This window comes from Heptranchias perlo, chromosome 3, assembly GCF_035084215.1.
Source record: "Heptranchias perlo isolate sHepPer1 chromosome 3, sHepPer1.hap1, whole genome shotgun sequence".
NCBI classification, from domain to species: domain Eukaryota; kingdom Metazoa; phylum Chordata; class Chondrichthyes; order Hexanchiformes; family Hexanchidae; genus Heptranchias; species Heptranchias perlo.
In genome coordinates this window covers 121,618,152-121,635,959 of record NC_090327.1, presented here as the reverse complement: position 1 = coordinate 121,635,959, position 17,808 = coordinate 121,618,152, and the positions used below count along the sequence as shown (strand labels likewise).

The following is a 17,808-nucleotide window of genomic DNA, read 5'->3' as shown; positions in this document are numbered from 1 at the left end:
AATTGCGATGAATCTGTACAGCATCTTACTGAATATGTACTTTTTTATATAGAACAAGCTTTTGTTAACGGCCTCCGATATACGCGGCCTCCGATATACGCAGCTCCGATATATGAGGCTCTGATATATATGGCCTCTGATATTCTCAGCTTCTGATCTAAAATACATCTTTATGGATCTGGCACTATTAGTGAATTGTCACAATCCTCCCAACTGATTCCGGCACTTTTCATTTGGAGGCCTCCAGAGACGGTCTCACGAAGGGGGCAAAATCTACAGGGTGACTAAAACTGATCGTTGAACATGCCCTTTTTTCTGCAGGTAAACCTTGTGGAGACCCTCCCTCCTTTCCCAACACGATACTCCAGGGCCACGATACTGGGATTGAGATGGGCGACGAGCTGCTTTACGTCTGTGCTCAAGGCTACGTCATGGCCAACAGGGAGAATGCCTTCAGCCTGTTGTGTGATAGCTGTGGAGAATGGTACGGGTTCGTCCAGGCCTGTATAAAAGGTGAGTGAGACTCACAACACCAAATACTAACATCCAATACGAGCAATTTGCAGAAAGATTTTGATTTGCAGCCATTTCAGTGATTGTGACGTCCATTTTGTTTGATGGTCTGTATGTTGGCTCCTCAGTCTGTTGCAGTGTCCCTAAGTATTTTCGAAATATTAAAGGTCTATTTGTAAAAGAAACTTCTTTGTTTCCCAGCGCAGTGCGATCATGCGCCGACCACGCACCAATCATGCACCAATCATTCTGATTGACTGGAATGCAACTGGTGGATGTAATCAAACTTGGAGTTCAGAAAATACATGCCTTTCATTTCTTCCAGGTTCTTCGTCATCATTTCAACGCGGGTTTACATCATGCATTGAAACATGTGCAGATTTACTCTCTCATTCATCTTCCAGTGTTTCTTCATAAATAATAGCGCCTTGGGACATTTTACTACGTTAAAGGCGCTATATAAATGCAAGTTGTTGTTGTATAATCTGGTGTAAAGGTAAGACTAGAGGATTGTTTGAAAGAGTTTAATTATCCTGTATATTTAAAAGGCCAGTTTGATTATTTAGACACTTGACAAGTAACGTGAAGCAAAAAGGTCCTCTGTATGCTTTGTGTGTTGAAATCATAAACTGTCTTCTTAATAAAGGGGTTTACAACTTTGTTACACATAATGTATGGAGAAATAACTCCCCTCCCAACTGAGCCACCAGGAAACATTACCCAGAGTCAAATTTTAACCTGAACTTTTATCTCTTCAATCTCTCAAAGCCATGATCATCAGAAAGAAAGGTATGTCCATCCGCGTTGAATCAAAACCAATCGTGAATCTCAACACCCAATGGCCCTTTATAATCTTTGGCTCCAAGTCCAGTTTTAGGGCTGAGGACCAACATGATTGGGTTTTTCCAATTTTGATACATGTGGTGTTCTGAAATTGTCCTGCCTGAGTTCATTTGATGAGGAAGTTGTGTAGCCAGGTGAGAAGAGATCTGCAGTGACAAGTGTCTGAAATAGGTCCAGCATCTCAGAAATCCCAAAGTTACGTTACAGTGAGAGAAAAAATCCATACATGAAATTTGGATTCAAAAAGTAAAGTGGCATTCCCTTGCTATTCTCAAGCCTGTTGCATATAAACTTTACTGTTACATTTAAACAGCAGATAAACATGCTATGAGTAATTTGGTTTCCTTTCCCACTGTTACTACACTGGCCCTTCCTGTCATGTGACTTCATACACTTGAACCCTTTATGATAAGTGCTGCTGTCTGAAGAAGACTAGCCTGGTGTTAATTGGCAGATTGCACTGCCATGGCAGAACTTAAATCACTGTAAGTGGTTGTGCAATCAAAAATAATATAAATAAGTAAAAATAATATAATAAAGTATGGTAACCATTAAATCGGAGTGAACTAGTGCTGGTCACGTGATCTTAGGAAGTACAATGTCATCAGATTTCCTTGATTTCAGGGAGGGGTGAATTTTTGTGTTCAGGAAGTGGAACATTTTGCAGGTTGGGGCTTCGGTATCAGCACCAAGCAACCCTAGGCTAGGATTATAGACAGTGTGAGCCTCCCTCTACTCTGCTCTAAACCAAAATAAGTAGCTCTATCTGCACCAATTGAGGGACATCCAAGAACTGGCTTGAGACTGTTTCAATTTGGTTGGGTCCCTTTAGAAACCAAGAGAAATTTTCTTCAACACATCAGCCTGGGTTGGATTTGAACCCAGGTCTGCAGAGGTGAAATTAAAGTATACTAACTCACTGCACTTCCTCCCTCCTAGTCTCCATTGTGCTAAAGATTTCCATCATGTTTCAACCCAACTCTTATTCTATCCTATGTGATCAAACCAACAGTCGTCAAAGAAAGTCATTCATTGCCTAACGATTTTATTACAACCAATCCAGCGTGGGTATTTATCTCAGAGAAACCATATCACATTGGACTATTGGTCAGTTTATCTAATGGGAGGAGAGGGAGAGTGGGATAATGCACCTTAAGGGCTCTGGTGTGGCGGGTTTTATAACTGCACAGTGTCACGTGAGTTGTATGATTCTGTTAAGAACTTATGGCCAGCCATGAGTAACTAAGAAGGAAGCTCTGAGGTGCTATGAAACAGTGCTAGCAGTCTTGTGTGTTTATTTACCGGGATATTACCCAGATCAAAATACCTAAAAATAAAATTGCAGGTCAACCTCAGAATTTAAATATAAGAACTTACACCTGCTAACTTGAAATTCTTGGCATTGGTGGCATCCTCAAGCCACAGAGCAGATAAATAATGTGAGTTATAATAATTGGACTAAACGGTGACCCAAATTCACCTTCTGTGTGTAATTCACTGCTAACATGTCCCTTGGCATTCATGATAACTTACTTAGATAAACACAGGCTTACACATACCGATTATAAGCATACAAGCCAACCTAGAAAACTAGCAAAAGCTCACCAACAGCTTCACAAAAGCTGATACACCCCCAGAAAACCTTACTGAAGAACAACCGTGAATATAGGCCTCCAAGACACACAAAAATAAAGGATTGCACTGAAAATGAAGCAGAACATGGGCAGGCCATAAATTAAGCTTCAGGTGTGCCCAACATTTGATCACTTTTATTGTAGGTACACAAAAGCACAGTTGGTAGAGGTGGTGGATTCAGAAATTACTGAAGGAGGTGTGAGCCCTGAAGGTGTGAGGTTTATTTTCAAGGTGGATTTGAGGATGTGTTTTCTCAGAAGGTTTTAATTTTTCACACTTTATTTGGTGCATTTTCTGGCATTTTTATAATTTTGCCTTTCAATCCAAAACTAACTTCACCTGTAAGGGTTGCAAATGTTTTAAATATGGAATCATACGGGATCATGTTTCGAATTCCTCCAGTGTTATCACCAGCGCTAATTGCCAGCCCAGGTCACTCCTTCGTAAAAAGCTTTTTTATCTTATAGTGGAGATAAAAACCATCACTCACTAATCGTTAAAAGTCCATGAAGTGGCTTCCATTAACTCGCTGAAGTTCGTGCTCAGAGATAGACCTGACCGACAGTCCCCAGTCTGAGAGCTGCACTATGTTGTACTCTGAGTATTAATGTCACTATGTTGTACTCTGAGTATTAATGTCACTATGTTGTACTCTGAGTATTAATGTCACTATGTTGTACTCTGAGTATTAATATCACTGTGTTGTACGCTGAGTATTAATGTCACTCTTGACACGGTCTGCCAATAGACACAACATTGAAATTAAATCCACTTAACATGCAAGTTTTATCACATTGAATACTTATATCACAGAGCAGTGTATATCACAGAGCAGTGTATATCTCTCAGAGCAGTGTATATCTCTCAGAGCAGTGTGTATATCACAGAACAGTGTCTATCTCACAGAGTAGTGTGTATTGCACACAGCAGTGTATATCAGTGTATACCAGCACAATCTGTAACCTCATGGCCCGGCATATCCCTCACTCTACCATTACCAACAAGCCAGGGGATCATCCCTGGTTCAATGAGGAGTGTAGAAGAGCATGCCAGGAGCAGCACCAGGCATACCTAAAAAATGAGGTGCCAACCTGGTGAAGCTACAACTCAGGACTACATACATGCTAAACAGCAGAAGCAACATGCTATAGACAGAGCTAAGCGATTCCACAACCAACGGATCAGATCAAAGCTCTGCAGTCCTGCCACATCCAATCGTGAATGGTGGTGGAAAATTAAACAACTAACGGGAGGAGGAGGCTCTGCAAACATCCCCATCCTCAATGATGGCAGAGTCCAATACATGAGTGCAAAAGACAAGGCTGAAGCGTTTGCAACCATCTTCAGCCAGAAGTGCCGAGTGGATGATCCATCTCTGCTTTCTCCCGATATCCCCACCATCACAGAAGCCAGTCTTCAGCAAATTCGATTCACTCCACGTGATATCAAGAAACGGCTGAGTGCACTGGATACAGCAAAGGCTATGGGCCCCAACAACATCCCGGCTGTAATGCTGAAGACTTGTGCTCCAGAACTAGCCGTGCCTCTAGACAAACTGTTCCAGTACAGCTACAACACTGGCATCTACCCGACAATGTGGAAAATTGCCCAGGTGTGTCCTGTCCACAAAAAGCAGGACAAATCCAATCCAGCCAATTACCGCCCCATTAGTCTACTCTCAATCATCAGCAAAGTGATAGAGGGTGTCGTCGACAGTGCTATCAAGTGGCACTTACTCACCAATAACCTGCTCACCGATGCTCAGTTTGGGTTCCACCAGGACCACTCGGCTCCAGACCTCATTACAGCCTTGGTCCAAACATGGACAAAAGAGCTGAATTCCAGAGGTGAGGTGAGAGTAACTGCCCTTGACATCAAGGCAGCATTTGACCGAGTGTGGCACCAAGGAGCCCTAGTAAAATTGAAGTCAATGGGAATCAGTGGGAAAACTCTCCAGTGGCTGGAGTCGTACCTAGCACAAAGGAAGATGGTAGTGGTTGTTGGAGGCCAATCATCTCAGCCCCAGGACATTGCTGCAGGAGTTCCTCAGGGCAGTGTCCTAGGCCCAACCATCTTCAGCTGCTTCATCAATGACCATCCCTCCATCATAAGGTCAGAAATGGGGATGTTTGCTGATGATTGCACAGTGTTCAGTTCCATTTGCAACCCCTCCGATAATGAAGTCGTCCATGCCCGCATGCAGCAAGACCTGGACAACATCCAGGCTTGGGCTCATAAGTGGCAAGTAGCATTCGCGCCAGACACGTGCCAGGCAATGACCATCTCCAACAAGAGAGAGTCTAACCACCTCCCCTTGACATTCAACGGCATTACCATCGCCAAATCCCCCACCACCAACATCCTGGGGGTCACCATTGACCAGAAACTTAACTGGACCAGCCACATAAATACTGTGGCTACAAGAGCACGTCAGAGGCTGGGTATTCTGCGGCGAGTGACTCACCTCCTGACTCCCCAAAGCCTTTCCACCTTCTACAAGTCAGGAGTGTGATGGAATACTCTCCACTTGCCTGGATGATTGCAGCTCCAACAACACTCAAGAAGCTTGACACCATCCAGGACAAAGCAGCCCGCTTGATTGGCACTCCATCCACCACCCTAAACATTCACTCCCTTCACCACTGGTGCACCGTGGCTGCAGTGTGTAGCACCCACCATTCACTAGATTCTGGAAAGGTCCCAGCGGATTGGAAAACCGCGAACGTAACACCCCTATTCAAGAAGGGAGTGAGACAGAAAGCAGGTAACTACAGACCAGTTAGCCTAACATCTGTCATTAGGAAAATGCTAGAATCCATTGTTAAGGAAATAGTAGCAGGACATTTGGAGACTTATAATACAATCAAGGAGAGTCAACATGGTTTTATGAAGGTGAAATCGTGTCTGACAAATTTATTAGAGTTCTTTGAGGAAGTAACGGGCAGGGTGGATAAAGGAGAACCAATGGATGCAGTATGTTTGGATTTCCAAAAGGCATTCAATAAGGTGCCATATAAGAGATTACTGCACAAGATAAAAGTTCATGGTGTTGGGGGTAATATACTGGCATGGATAGAGGATTGGCTAACTAACAGAAAACAAAGAGTCGGGATAAAAGGGTCATTTTCAAAATGGCAATCTGTAACTAGTGGGGTGCCGCAGGGATCAGTGCTGGGCCTCAACTATTTACAATATATATCAATGACTTGGATGAAGGAACAGAGTGTCCTGTGGCCAAATTTGCTGATGATACAAAGATAGGTGGAAAAGCATGAGGACACAAAGTGTCTGCAAAGGGATATTGACAGATTAAGTGAATGGGCAAAAATTTGGCAGATGGAATATAATGTGGGAAAATGTGAAGTCATCCACTTTGGGAGGAAAAATAAAGAAGTAAAATATTATTTGAATGGAGAAATACTACAAAATGCAGGGGTACAGAGGGATCTGGGTGTCCTCGTACATGAAACACAAAAAGTCAACATACAGGTGCAGCAGGTAATCTGGAAGGCAAACGGAATATTGGCCTTTATTTCTGGGGGGATGGAGTATAAAAGCAGGGAAGTCATGCTACAACTGTACAGGGTGCTGGTGAGACCACACCTGGAGTACTGCGTACAGTTCTGGTGCCCTTATTTAAGGAAGGTCATACTTGCATTGGAGGCAGTTCAGAGAAGGTTCACTAGATTGATCCCGGGTATGGAAGGGTCGTCTTATGAGGAAAGATTGAACAGGTTGGGTCTATACTCATTGGAGTTTAGAAGAATGAGAGGAGATCTTATTGAAACATACAAGATTCTGAGGGGACTCAATAGGGTAGATGCTGAGAGGATGTTACCCCTCATGGGGGAATCTAAAACTAGGGGGCATAGTCTCAGAATAAGGGGGTCTTCCGTTTGAGACGGAAATGAGGAGGAATTTCTTCTCCCAGAGGGTCGTGAAACTTTGGAATTCTTTACCCCAGAAAGCTGTGGAGGCTGAGTCATTGAATACATTCAAGGCTGAGTTAGACAAACTTTTGATCAACAAAGGAGTCAAAGGATATGGGGAAAAGGCGGGAAAGTGGAGTTGAGGTAAAAATCAGATCAGCCATGATCTCATTAAATGGCAGAGCAGGCTTGAGAGGCCGAATGGCCAACTCCTGCTCCTATCTCTTATGGTCTATCTCGCCAAGGCCTCTTCGACAGCACCTCCCAAACCGACGACCTCTACCACCTTGAAGGACAAGGGCAGCAGGCACATGGGAATAACACCACCTGCACATTCCCCTCAAAGTCACACACCACCCTGACTTGGAAATATATCGCCGTTCTTTCATCGTCGCTGGGTCAAAATCCTGGAACTCCCTTTCTAACAGCACTGTGGGAGAACCGTCACTACACTGCTCTGAGAAATATACACTGCTCTGAGAAATATACACTGCTTTATGGGATAGACACTGCTCTGTGAAATAGACACTGCTCTGAGAGCTATACACTGCTCTGAGAGATATACACTCTGTGAGAGATATACACTGCTTTGAAAGATATGCACTGCTTTGTAAAATATACACTGCTCTGAAAGATATACACTGCTATGAGAGATATACACTGCTGTGTGAGATTTTTTTTATTCTCTCAGACTGCAGCGGTTGAAGAAGGTGGCTCACCACCACCTTCTCAAGGGCAATTAGGGATGGGCAATAAATGCTGGCCATGCCAATGATGCCCACATCCAATAAACGAATAAAAAAAATCTCACACAGCAGCGTATATCTCTCAGAGCAGTGTATATCTCACAGAACAGTGAATATCTCACAGAACAGTGTATATTTTACAGAGCAGTGCATATCTTTCAAAGCAGTGTATATCTCACACAGAGTGTATATCTCTCAGAGCAGTGTCTATCTCACAGAGCAGTGTCTATCCCATAAAGCAGTGTATATTTCTCAGAGCAGTGTATATTTCTCAGAGCAGTATATATCTACATTGGCAGCCGTCTTTACCTACAGTACAACAGTGACTAACTTCAAAAGTATGTAATTGGCTGTGCTTTGGAACGTTGAAGTTGTGAAATGCGCTAAATTAATGCAAGTTTTTCTTTATTACATATGTATATAATAATCCTATAGCGTTCTTGTTGAAATCTTATATATATCTATATATAGATTATATATCGTATATAAAATAGCTCAACAAGAACACTGTAGGATTATGTCATATCCATGAAGTAATTTGAGTTGGTGAGTTTGAGCTCAAAGGTACAATGATTGCTCATAGTTAGTACTTCCTGCTTCCTATCTTGATGTGAATGAACACTGTGTTCCACTGGAAACACAGGGATATTCAGCTTACACGGAGCAGGCCGGGGCAAGAAGGTTTTGGAGACGTCCTTTATTTATTCTGTATCGGGGAGTTGGGGGGGTGGTGGAGGGAACCACAATTGCAGCAAAACAACTTACCACAGCACAGCCGTGAAATGAGGTTAGTGTTGAGGGGACGTGAGATCATGCGTTGGGTGAAATGGGTACAGCCACTCCCCGTTCTCACATAGAACTGTTCGCCTGTTGATAGAGATGTCCAGCCCAGGTGGCAGTGATTGCGGGTGAATTTAGATTTTCTGTCTCTCGGTTTTCCCATCTTCTGTGCAGCTCTCTGCGCTGAAAGCTCACACCTTGTGACACTGTGCGGGTCTCTGTAAACCTCTGTGGGTTGATTATAGTAATGACCGTGCAACAAAGAAACTGGCTTTAAAAGAAACCAAGAACATTGCCTATGTTTGATTATTAAAAGTGTCCCTAATAGCTGCATTCAGTCTAATTTTGTCTTTGTGCAATTAAAAATCATTTAGAAGGTTGTAAAGGGAGGAATAAAACCATTAATTGTAAACATTTGCAGCTGCTAAATATAGCTGCCATCGTATTTCCTCACTAAATGCCAGCACTGAGGCTGGGTCACTTTCTACAAAGGTAACCAACTCAAGTCAGACAGAAATTATTACCCAATATTGCACACACCCATTAGTGTTGTTCTGGGAATTGGAACGTGTGCTTCAGGATGGGGCGGGGGGCGAGGGGAAGGGGGAACAGAGTTTATTTTCTTTGATGTTAGACTGATGAATAGCAGCTTTTATACACAGTATCTCGGCTGGGTTTCCTGTGCCAGAACTAACTTTCTGCAGTTGGACCTGCTCAAGCGAGAAAAGGAATCTTTGGCCATTTGTTGCAAACAGGAAGCATCATTTTCAGACCGATAATTTGCTGCTTTCAGTCCAATTTCATCAATTAGTGCAAAAAAACTTCTGAGTTTTGAGGTACCAGTGCACTGAATACAGGAGAACTTCATTTGTTTAACCCTTACGTCTCTGCGGGACAAGAATTAAAAGTTACTTTTTTTGTTATTTTTAAATGTTCAATTTCGTCATTCAGCATTAATATTAAACTGACTAAGATACTCGTGGTATTTGAGTTAGTTTTCGAATGTAACGTAATTGCTCGTGTCGGTTTCACAGCTAAAACGTTAACCAACTGAGCGACCTATGAGAGACGCCTGTGATAGGACAGGGGTTGTCCAATACGTTCGTCATTAGCCACATGTGGAAAATTGGGAATTCTGATGTGGCTAATTTAATTTCTGATTAAATAAACAATGAGTAATAATCACCATTGTTGGGCCTGTGATCTCCATACACACATTCGCACTCCGTATGCATGTGAACATTAACCTTTTTGTGTGTTTGTTGGTACAATGGTAAGAGGAAAGGCAGAGTGTGCAAGTGTTTTTTGATCATTGTGAGTGTTTTATTTCCTCGGTTACTGAATGGTGGTAGATATTTATTAAGTAAATTTACACGTGAAGTATTTCCCCTATTGTGTGTAAGGTGTTTGCTACTGAAATTAGTGCATGTGGTTAAAACAGCGTCACACGTGTGGCTAGTAAGTGATTTCTATTGGACAACACTGTGTTAGGGTTAAAAGTGAAACAAATATTGAATAAAATTGTTTGTTCAGTTTGTTAGGTGTTTACCTTCGATGTAAGCAGTCTTGTTGCCAAAATGCTCACTGTGGCATCCTGGCTAAATGGTGTTAGTGCCACAGGGGTATCACTGAGGTGACTTGCATTAGCAGCATATTTTACCAGCAGGGCAAGATGCCCACCTCACTGCCATGCCAATATATGTGGTAAAGACATCAAAACGCAGATCAGGATGGAAAGAATGATGGCAGGAAGAGAATCTCCAGCCTGTACTCCCAGTTAGATCAGTGAGGAGTCGTAATACTCTGCCTGTGTAAATATATATTAGAAAAAAATATTTAGAACTCGCCCCTCTAAGGGCCAGAGTCCTGTGACTGGGGAGGACAGGCCAGCTGAACTTCCCACTACATTTAGAGCCCCCCCAAACCCACTGGGCACTTCCGCCAATTTCAGCAACGTAAACGTAGAAATACACAAACTCACAGAAAGGCCCCACTTTTTAAAAGCAGAATGTCGGTTGAATTTGGGAATGTAGCCTGCGTGCGACTTAATTAAAAGCAAAGTTCATGTGGAGAAGGGGGTGGGGGTGGAATGGAGGGGGATGGGGCTGGAGCTGGCGTAGAATGGAGGGGGATGGGCTGGGCTGTGGAATGATGTGGGGTGGGCTGGGGGTGGTATGGAGGGGGATGGGCTGGGCTCGGACAAGGGACAAGAAGCCTAGGCGGATGGTATCTATAAAAGGATAGAGTGTTTGCAAGCTGAAAATAGCCCCAAGATAGAAATACATTGCAAATAAACTCTCACCTCGAAAAACCACTCGTGATACAAATATATTATGATACAGATCAAGGATTTTAACACTTTTTGATCTATAGATGTGTGAAAAACAGGGCAATATTTGATGACTAAAGCAGTAATGCAATCTTCTACCTTCAATAGAAACCAAAGCTAAATGCAAATAATCCAATCAAAGCTGCTCTTGTTTATTTTTTTTAGATGAAACTGAGGGACATGTTGATTACGAAGACAAGTTCCCCGATGAAGACTCGATGTCATTTTCAGATCCTGATGAGGAACAAGACAAAGTCATTGTTTCTGAAGATGGTGTGGAAGGCACAGACGATGAATTAGATGAGGGAGCTGATGACTCGATAGGAGAAGACGGGCAAGATCCACTGAAGCCAACTGAATCACCAGTCTCATTACTCAGCCAGAAACACCTGTTTTGGTTCCCCTCTGAGGCGTTTCCTGACATCGAGCAGCCCGATACCAAGAAACCAGATACGGAGCCCAAAATCCAAATTACTTCAAGCGATAATCAAATTGGAGTGAAGACCGATGGTACGGAAGGGGTCCAAACAGCTGAAGATGAAGACTTGCCTGTAGAACCATCCATTGTGCACAACGAGACTAAAGTCACAAAAGAAACAATAGCCAGTACGGATGAATCGTGGATAGATGGCTATCCCATTGCATCAGAAACTGAAGAGGAAGGTGAGAAGGCTGATGGATCAATGGAAACCGATGATGAAACTGTTGTCACCACAGATCATTCGAACCACGTTGAGATCAGCAGGTCAGACACTCCAAGCACAACCTCAGCTTCTCAATACACACAGATCATAACCGTACCAACTGGGATGCCTGACCAAGGAGTTAAACAAGTTGACACAGGCCTGACACCAACCACAGCACCTGAAAATGTCAGTGCCAGTAAAGCTATTGAAGACACTAAGTACTACACAACCACGGTCTCGGGTATAGTCACAGAGGAGTCATGGAAATCTTCTGATGCAGTTACTGAACCTTCACTGTCTTCCACAACCACTGTAGAAACAGTAAGTGAAGGTTTCCACCCTATAGATCATGTCCCAGTTCCTACAGAAATAGCTGAGATTTCAACCCATCAAACTTTGACTTCAGGCACACTTGAAGCAAGTACTCAGACTGCACTGGATTTTACAGAAATAGACACGTATGATGACTTCACCAAAAGAGAGAACTTCAGCGATGGCACGGAGGCAAAACTGCTCCCCACAATTGAAAGCTGCGGTGGGGCAGATTGCCCGAGCTCAGGCAAAGGCCCCATGATCGCCATCATCGTCACTGTGATTGCTCTGCTTGTACTGGCAGCTATACTGGCCGTGTGGTGCTACAAACGGAGACACCAGAAAACATCAGTGTACGAGATGAATGGAAAGGGGCAGGTGAGGCGCGGCGAGCACATTGAAATGCAGCAGAAAGTGTAATCGGAAAATCTGCTTATCGAGGGAGGCTCCACAATCACAGTGGGACACCCAGAACTGACTCATCATAAAAATGGGAAGCATTGCGATACCACATGATTTGTCTTAATTCTAATATGCTTTGAATAATCAATGTTACAAAGAAATATGCTTAAAATACCTGGAATATGCAGAATGAACAATGAATTTGATCAGTCAAGCACACACAAGATTGAAAAAAAACTTTTACAATGGAAGAAAGAAGAACGTACTATTGACTCTCGTTGTAGGGGTGCAGTCTCACTGGGTTTGAGACACAGGCTGTTATAAATTAGCCTAGATATCCACATGGGAATCTTATAAAAGGGAGAATGGGAACTTTAAGTGGATACTGCCAGAAACATGTAAAGATTTGTAAATAATTTCAGTCTCTATTTAGGTTGTGTCAGTGTGCATGTGTTTAACTATAATGTAATCTAAACTACTGTAACTAATCCGAACTTTACTTCTAAAGAAAATGCAAAGGCGTACAATAGTTGGAAACTTTCTACATATTTATTCCATTTTTATATACACCTACCTTTGATAAATGACTTCACACAGCCCTGAAAAATGCCAACAAGGGAATGAAATCTCATTTTCCATAAAATGTGGTCAGCTTATGTGGGGCTGCCTAACAAATAAATATATCAATGTCATCTTTTCAGAAAAGGTTAAAAAACATTTTTATTAGTTTTAAGGCACTGAGGTACAGGTTCTTATCCAATTTTTAAAAAAAAACATTTGAACACAATGGCTGTAGTGTATAAAGAAAGATTAATACTGTTCCATTGACATGATTCATGAAAGAAGCAAGATTTACCGCAAGAACATTGCTGTTCACAGTCAACATAGGACGAGCTAAGAAGCAGAAAGTCCCGGGGTCGTATCATGCCGCAGTGAGAGGGGTTTCTGTGGGCAAGCACTGTGCAAATGGCATCCATTTCATATTTTATCTGACAATCTGCTTTAAATTATCAAAAATAAATCTGAAAAGTTAAATATGTACAGTGTTATTTATTTTCTGTTTGTTCAAACAGTTTAGATTATGCAAAAAAAGAGTGTGTGACCAGAGATAAACATGGAAAGAATTTAAGGGCAAGCTTTGTGTGTTTTTTTGGTCAAAGTGGTTGCAAGTGGACAACAAAGGTTTACATTATGTGATTCTCAGTAACACATCTTCTTGCAATTTAAAATGGCATCTGAATTACTTTTTTCTTAAAAAACCATCTTTAGGGTCATAAAGATTGTAGATTATTCAGGTTATCAAAGCTATGGTTGTTGTATGAGAATCTCTAATCGTTCAGCGAGTTTAAATAGTTGAAGGGAACTCTACACTGAGTTATTCAAGCCTGGAGTCACTGCGTAAAAGGAGTTGCTGTTTGAGGCATGGCTCACAACCAAGTACCCAGACACTGGGCAGCTGCAGTGAACGATTAGTTGTGGGATTTTCGCACTGACTCGCTACAAACTGCATCAAGGGTCTATGTTCAAACATTAATAAATGAGTCAATGTTTTCTCTGGCATTGAGACTTTGCAGCACAGCTAGCGGGAGCCCGAGGCAAAGTACCAAACAAGTTTGGTTTAAGCTCTCTCAATAGAATTATAATCAATACCCATTTCTGAATTTCCTACCTGTATAATTTAAACAAAAATAATTTTGCCCTGGGATTTGTCCAATAACACAGATGTATCCAACCTTACAGAAAACATTCTCGCTTTTGGTGTTTATTAAGAACCGGGCTAAGAGTCACACAAGGTAGGCCCATTTTAAATATGGGGATCTTCCTAATATTTTTAAATGGGGTTCCTGCCAATCAGCATAAATGTCCTCTGGTAATTCTAAATTATCCTTCATATCTATCTGGATGAAAAGTATGAACGGGAATCAGAGTGACAGATGTGTCTGTGCAGTGTGAACCCAGAGAGGGGATTTTGCTCATTTATATTGCACCCAACAACTGGCTCTCCTCTGGCTGAGCACAATATGACCGTGACACTGGTCCGGGATAACACTCAGCAGTGATACCAACCGAGATGTACAGAAACAAAATGGAAAGACTGTTAGTTAAAGCTACTGCATGCAGTGTGTAATGTGTCTTTAAATGTCATTTTAGATTCTGTAGGAGAGTAAAAATCTTTTTAAGGAAAGTGCTCTTCATTCTACCAGTAAAAACGCAGACACACACAACAGTGTCAGGCGAGCAGCCTAGAAGAACTATGAAGAAGGCGGAGCTAGTTATGATGCGATGGTTTTCAGCCATAGAAGCTATTTTTGATCTGGTTTGGAGAAAAATTAATTGAAGAACAAACTAGCATAATGGGGGCTAAATGCAAAATGGGACAAAAGCTCAAAGCTAAAGGATTTCTGTTAAATAATAAAAGGGGCATCTTTGAAATAATGTTACTGAGCAGCCATGCAGAAATACGGAAGAATTAACAGGTCAGCTCAAAAAGAATTCCCGACTTCGAGCACCTGAGGGAAGAGTTCAGGGTTTGGGAGAATTGTCCTGAGTTGAGGGCAGCTGGAGAAACAGATTATTATTGACTTTTCACCGTTTTATCAACAATATTTGGTGCAGATTTTGTTCTGTCACTGAGATTAGCTCTCCTGTGTTTCCAGAAGGTCGTTGACATATTCCAGTACTTCACCCTGCACAGGAAAAACAAACATGAGTTCAACATTTCAGAGTTCTCAGACTGCAGCCTGACAACAACTTGCATTTATAGAGTGCCTTTAACGTAATAAAACATCCCAAGGCGCTTCACAGGAGCGATTATCAAACAGGTTCATTCATTGCTGACCATACTGCCAGATGACTAACTTATACACACAAACACATACACGTGCACACCCACAATCACACACTCACAGTCACGCTCACGCACAAAACACTGATCCAGCCTTGTCCTTCCTGTGAAATAATAGTTTTATTTTTAAATTAAACAAACGATTAAAAACCCTCAATAACTTTTGAACATATTTCTTGTATTTAATCTTGTAGTGACATTTAGTTGCATTGAAGAAACAGTCTGAAGTCACTTGGTGGGCATGACTGGGAAAACGCCAAGTTACTGCACAGTTCAGTTACTGCCCCTTGAAGGCAATTCATTGTAACTCACAGACTCAATTTCCACAATTCCAGCAGATATGAAAGATTGTAGTTTATAGTCAACTGTGTTGCATTTCTTTGCTGATTTCATGTTACATCAGTCTGTTATGGATTAACCACATGCCTTAAAATTCATCCAACAAAATCCTTGAAATATTTAGTTAAAATACATTAACTGTAATTATGTTTTTATACATGCTGTTTTAAGATCCTGTGGTTTATTTTGGATTGTACTGTGTCCACATCATTAACACATATCTCAATACGGCAGCTGAGATGATTATTTGCCCAAAAATATCAACTGCACGTGTGTGCTAACGCCACAATATACACGTGAAATTTCATATGTGAATATGTTGTATTTATGCACCCAAAAGGGGCAAGTGAAAAAAGATATTGGTGCGTGATTAGTACAGCAACGGTTCTTAGCTTTTGAGAAAATATACAGCTCTGAATACCAACGGCATGGCTCATTGACACAGATTTTAAATTAAAGGTGATACAAATAGTTATTACACTCAACTCTATCCTAGATTAAAGGTGATACAGTGTTACCAAGTTATTACACTGAACTCTATTCTAGATTAAAGGTGATATAGTGTTACCAATAGTTATTACACTGAACTCTATCCTAGATTAAAGGTGATATAGTGTTACCAATAGTTATTACACTGAACTCTATCCTAGATTAAAGGTGATACAGTGTTACCAAGTTATTACACTGAACTCTATTCTAGATTAAACTATGGGTCGACACAGCACAAGTGAGAAGTGGAAGGTGCTTTGCACCAACATTAGCCTTGAAGTGTAACTGTACCCATAGCTAGCTGTGTTTTATGGTGCATTCACACTCAAAGTTTAACTTTGGTACAAAGTGGTTTCAGCTTGAACTTGTGGAATATAAATTGGGTGTCAAGGCCCAAACTGACTCCGAAGCAAAGCTGAGTGGGACTGCCTTCTCGAAGGAGACTCGCTCCTCTTTGTTCCAGCGTCAGGTTGGGCTCTGACTCTGGATTCAGGCAGCAGTCACACTGCAACTGATATGAAGCAAAACCACTTCTCACTGATGCTACAGTTAAAGTGTGAATGCAGCCTACATTAAGGATCTTGTACATTCAGATTAAACTTGGATTAATCCCATTAAGTAACTAATATACTCTCCCATTGAAAAGAAGTTAAAACTACAAGCAGTAACTCCAAACTATTCCAATTAAACCCAAGACTACATTTTTTTAAAAAACAAGAATATTTTGGTCAGAATATTTTAGGGGTCATCTAAATACGCTCAACTTTCCTTTGATGCCTTCTCTTAGTTCGAAGCGGTAATTCCACACTGTATGTTTAGCGCTTATACTGGTAATTTCATGCTACTGTTAGACTTTAGTGTTCTTCTTTCAAGCAAACAGGACTAACTTCATATACATGAGAAATATGTGCCCAATATACAGACTCTGGGGTAACAAGTATTTTAAGTACATTTTGTCATGCTGTCACTATAAGTTACATTTATCACACCAGCTGGGTGATAAGGGAATGATTTTAATTTTGGCAAATTGTTTTCAAATAACCAGATAAAAGTATTAAATGTTTTATCTCTGTACTCTGTAATAGCATCAAGTTTAACACAGGTCAGAGGTAGGATGAAGCTCTCCTGATTCTAACCAACTGCCCAAATCCCAACCTCTGAAAAGTCCTCGATTGCTTCAATCTGACCTCTCTTGTCCTTCAGTCATCCTTGTAGCTGCTCTCAGCATGAATGCCCTAACAGTGGCGATAAGGGTCAGTTTTCTGCAGTTCTATTCTATGCTATGTTCACTGGGAAATGCATCAAATGTCCATGTGTTTTATTTGGGACCCTAACCCTCATTCATGGAGGAATTTCTGTCTCAATAAGAATTCTCAGGTGAGAAGGACAGGGGCAGCAAGTTCACTGGAACACCATCACCTCCAAGTTCTTCCAAGTCACACACCCTTGGACACACACTCCAAGACTTGGATATATAATCACCGTTCCTTCATCATCGCTGGATCAAAATCCTGGAACTCCCTACCTAACAATACTGTAGGAGCACCTTCACGGCATGGACTGCAGCGGTTCAAGAAGGCAGCTCAAGGGACAACTAGGGATAGGCAATAAATGCCGGCCTTGCTAGCGACGCCCTGAGAACAAATAAAATGTAATAATTCACAGCCTCATTTCCTTTTCCAAAAAACAGTATTCAAAACTGCTCCATTTTCGACTTATTTATGTTCATACTGAAATTCATTAAAAAACACTCAATGGAGAAACCATCGTACCTCATAAAAGAAAGGAACTGCTGATCACCAGAGTGACACAATGAAGAAGTTATTCTAGTGCTTCCTAAGCAAGAGGAATAGGTTCTGGTTACATAATTTTACAATATTTATACAATTCTATAGATTGTGCCTGTTTGCGTATATACTTTTAAAAATTCGTTCATGGGATGTGGGCATCGCTGGCGAGG

At 41.5% G+C, this 17,808-nt stretch overlaps 2 protein-coding genes across 2 annotated transcripts in view; one reads left to right on the top strand and one right to left on the bottom strand.

Annotated features, from left to right (window-relative positions):
- susd5 (sushi domain containing 5) overlaps positions 1–12,193 on the top strand; it is a 50,139-nt gene extending 37,946 nt beyond the window's left edge. The window contains exons 4-5 of the mRNA XM_067977270.1: positions 322–513; positions 10,941–12,193. Of these exons, the coding sequence (XP_067833371.1) occupies positions 322–513; positions 10,941–12,193 (1,445 nt within the window). The remainder of the gene's footprint in view (positions 1–321; positions 514–10,940) is intronic.
- A 676-nt stretch (positions 12,194–12,869) lies between these two features.
- crtap (cartilage associated protein) overlaps positions 12,870–17,808 on the bottom strand; it is a 36,094-nt gene continuing 31,155 nt past the window's right edge. The window contains exon 7 of the mRNA XM_067981870.1: positions 12,870–14,862. Coding sequence (XP_067837971.1) covers positions 14,812–14,862 — 51 coding nt within the window. The 3' untranslated portion in view covers positions 12,870–14,811. The remainder of the gene's footprint in view (positions 14,863–17,808) is intronic.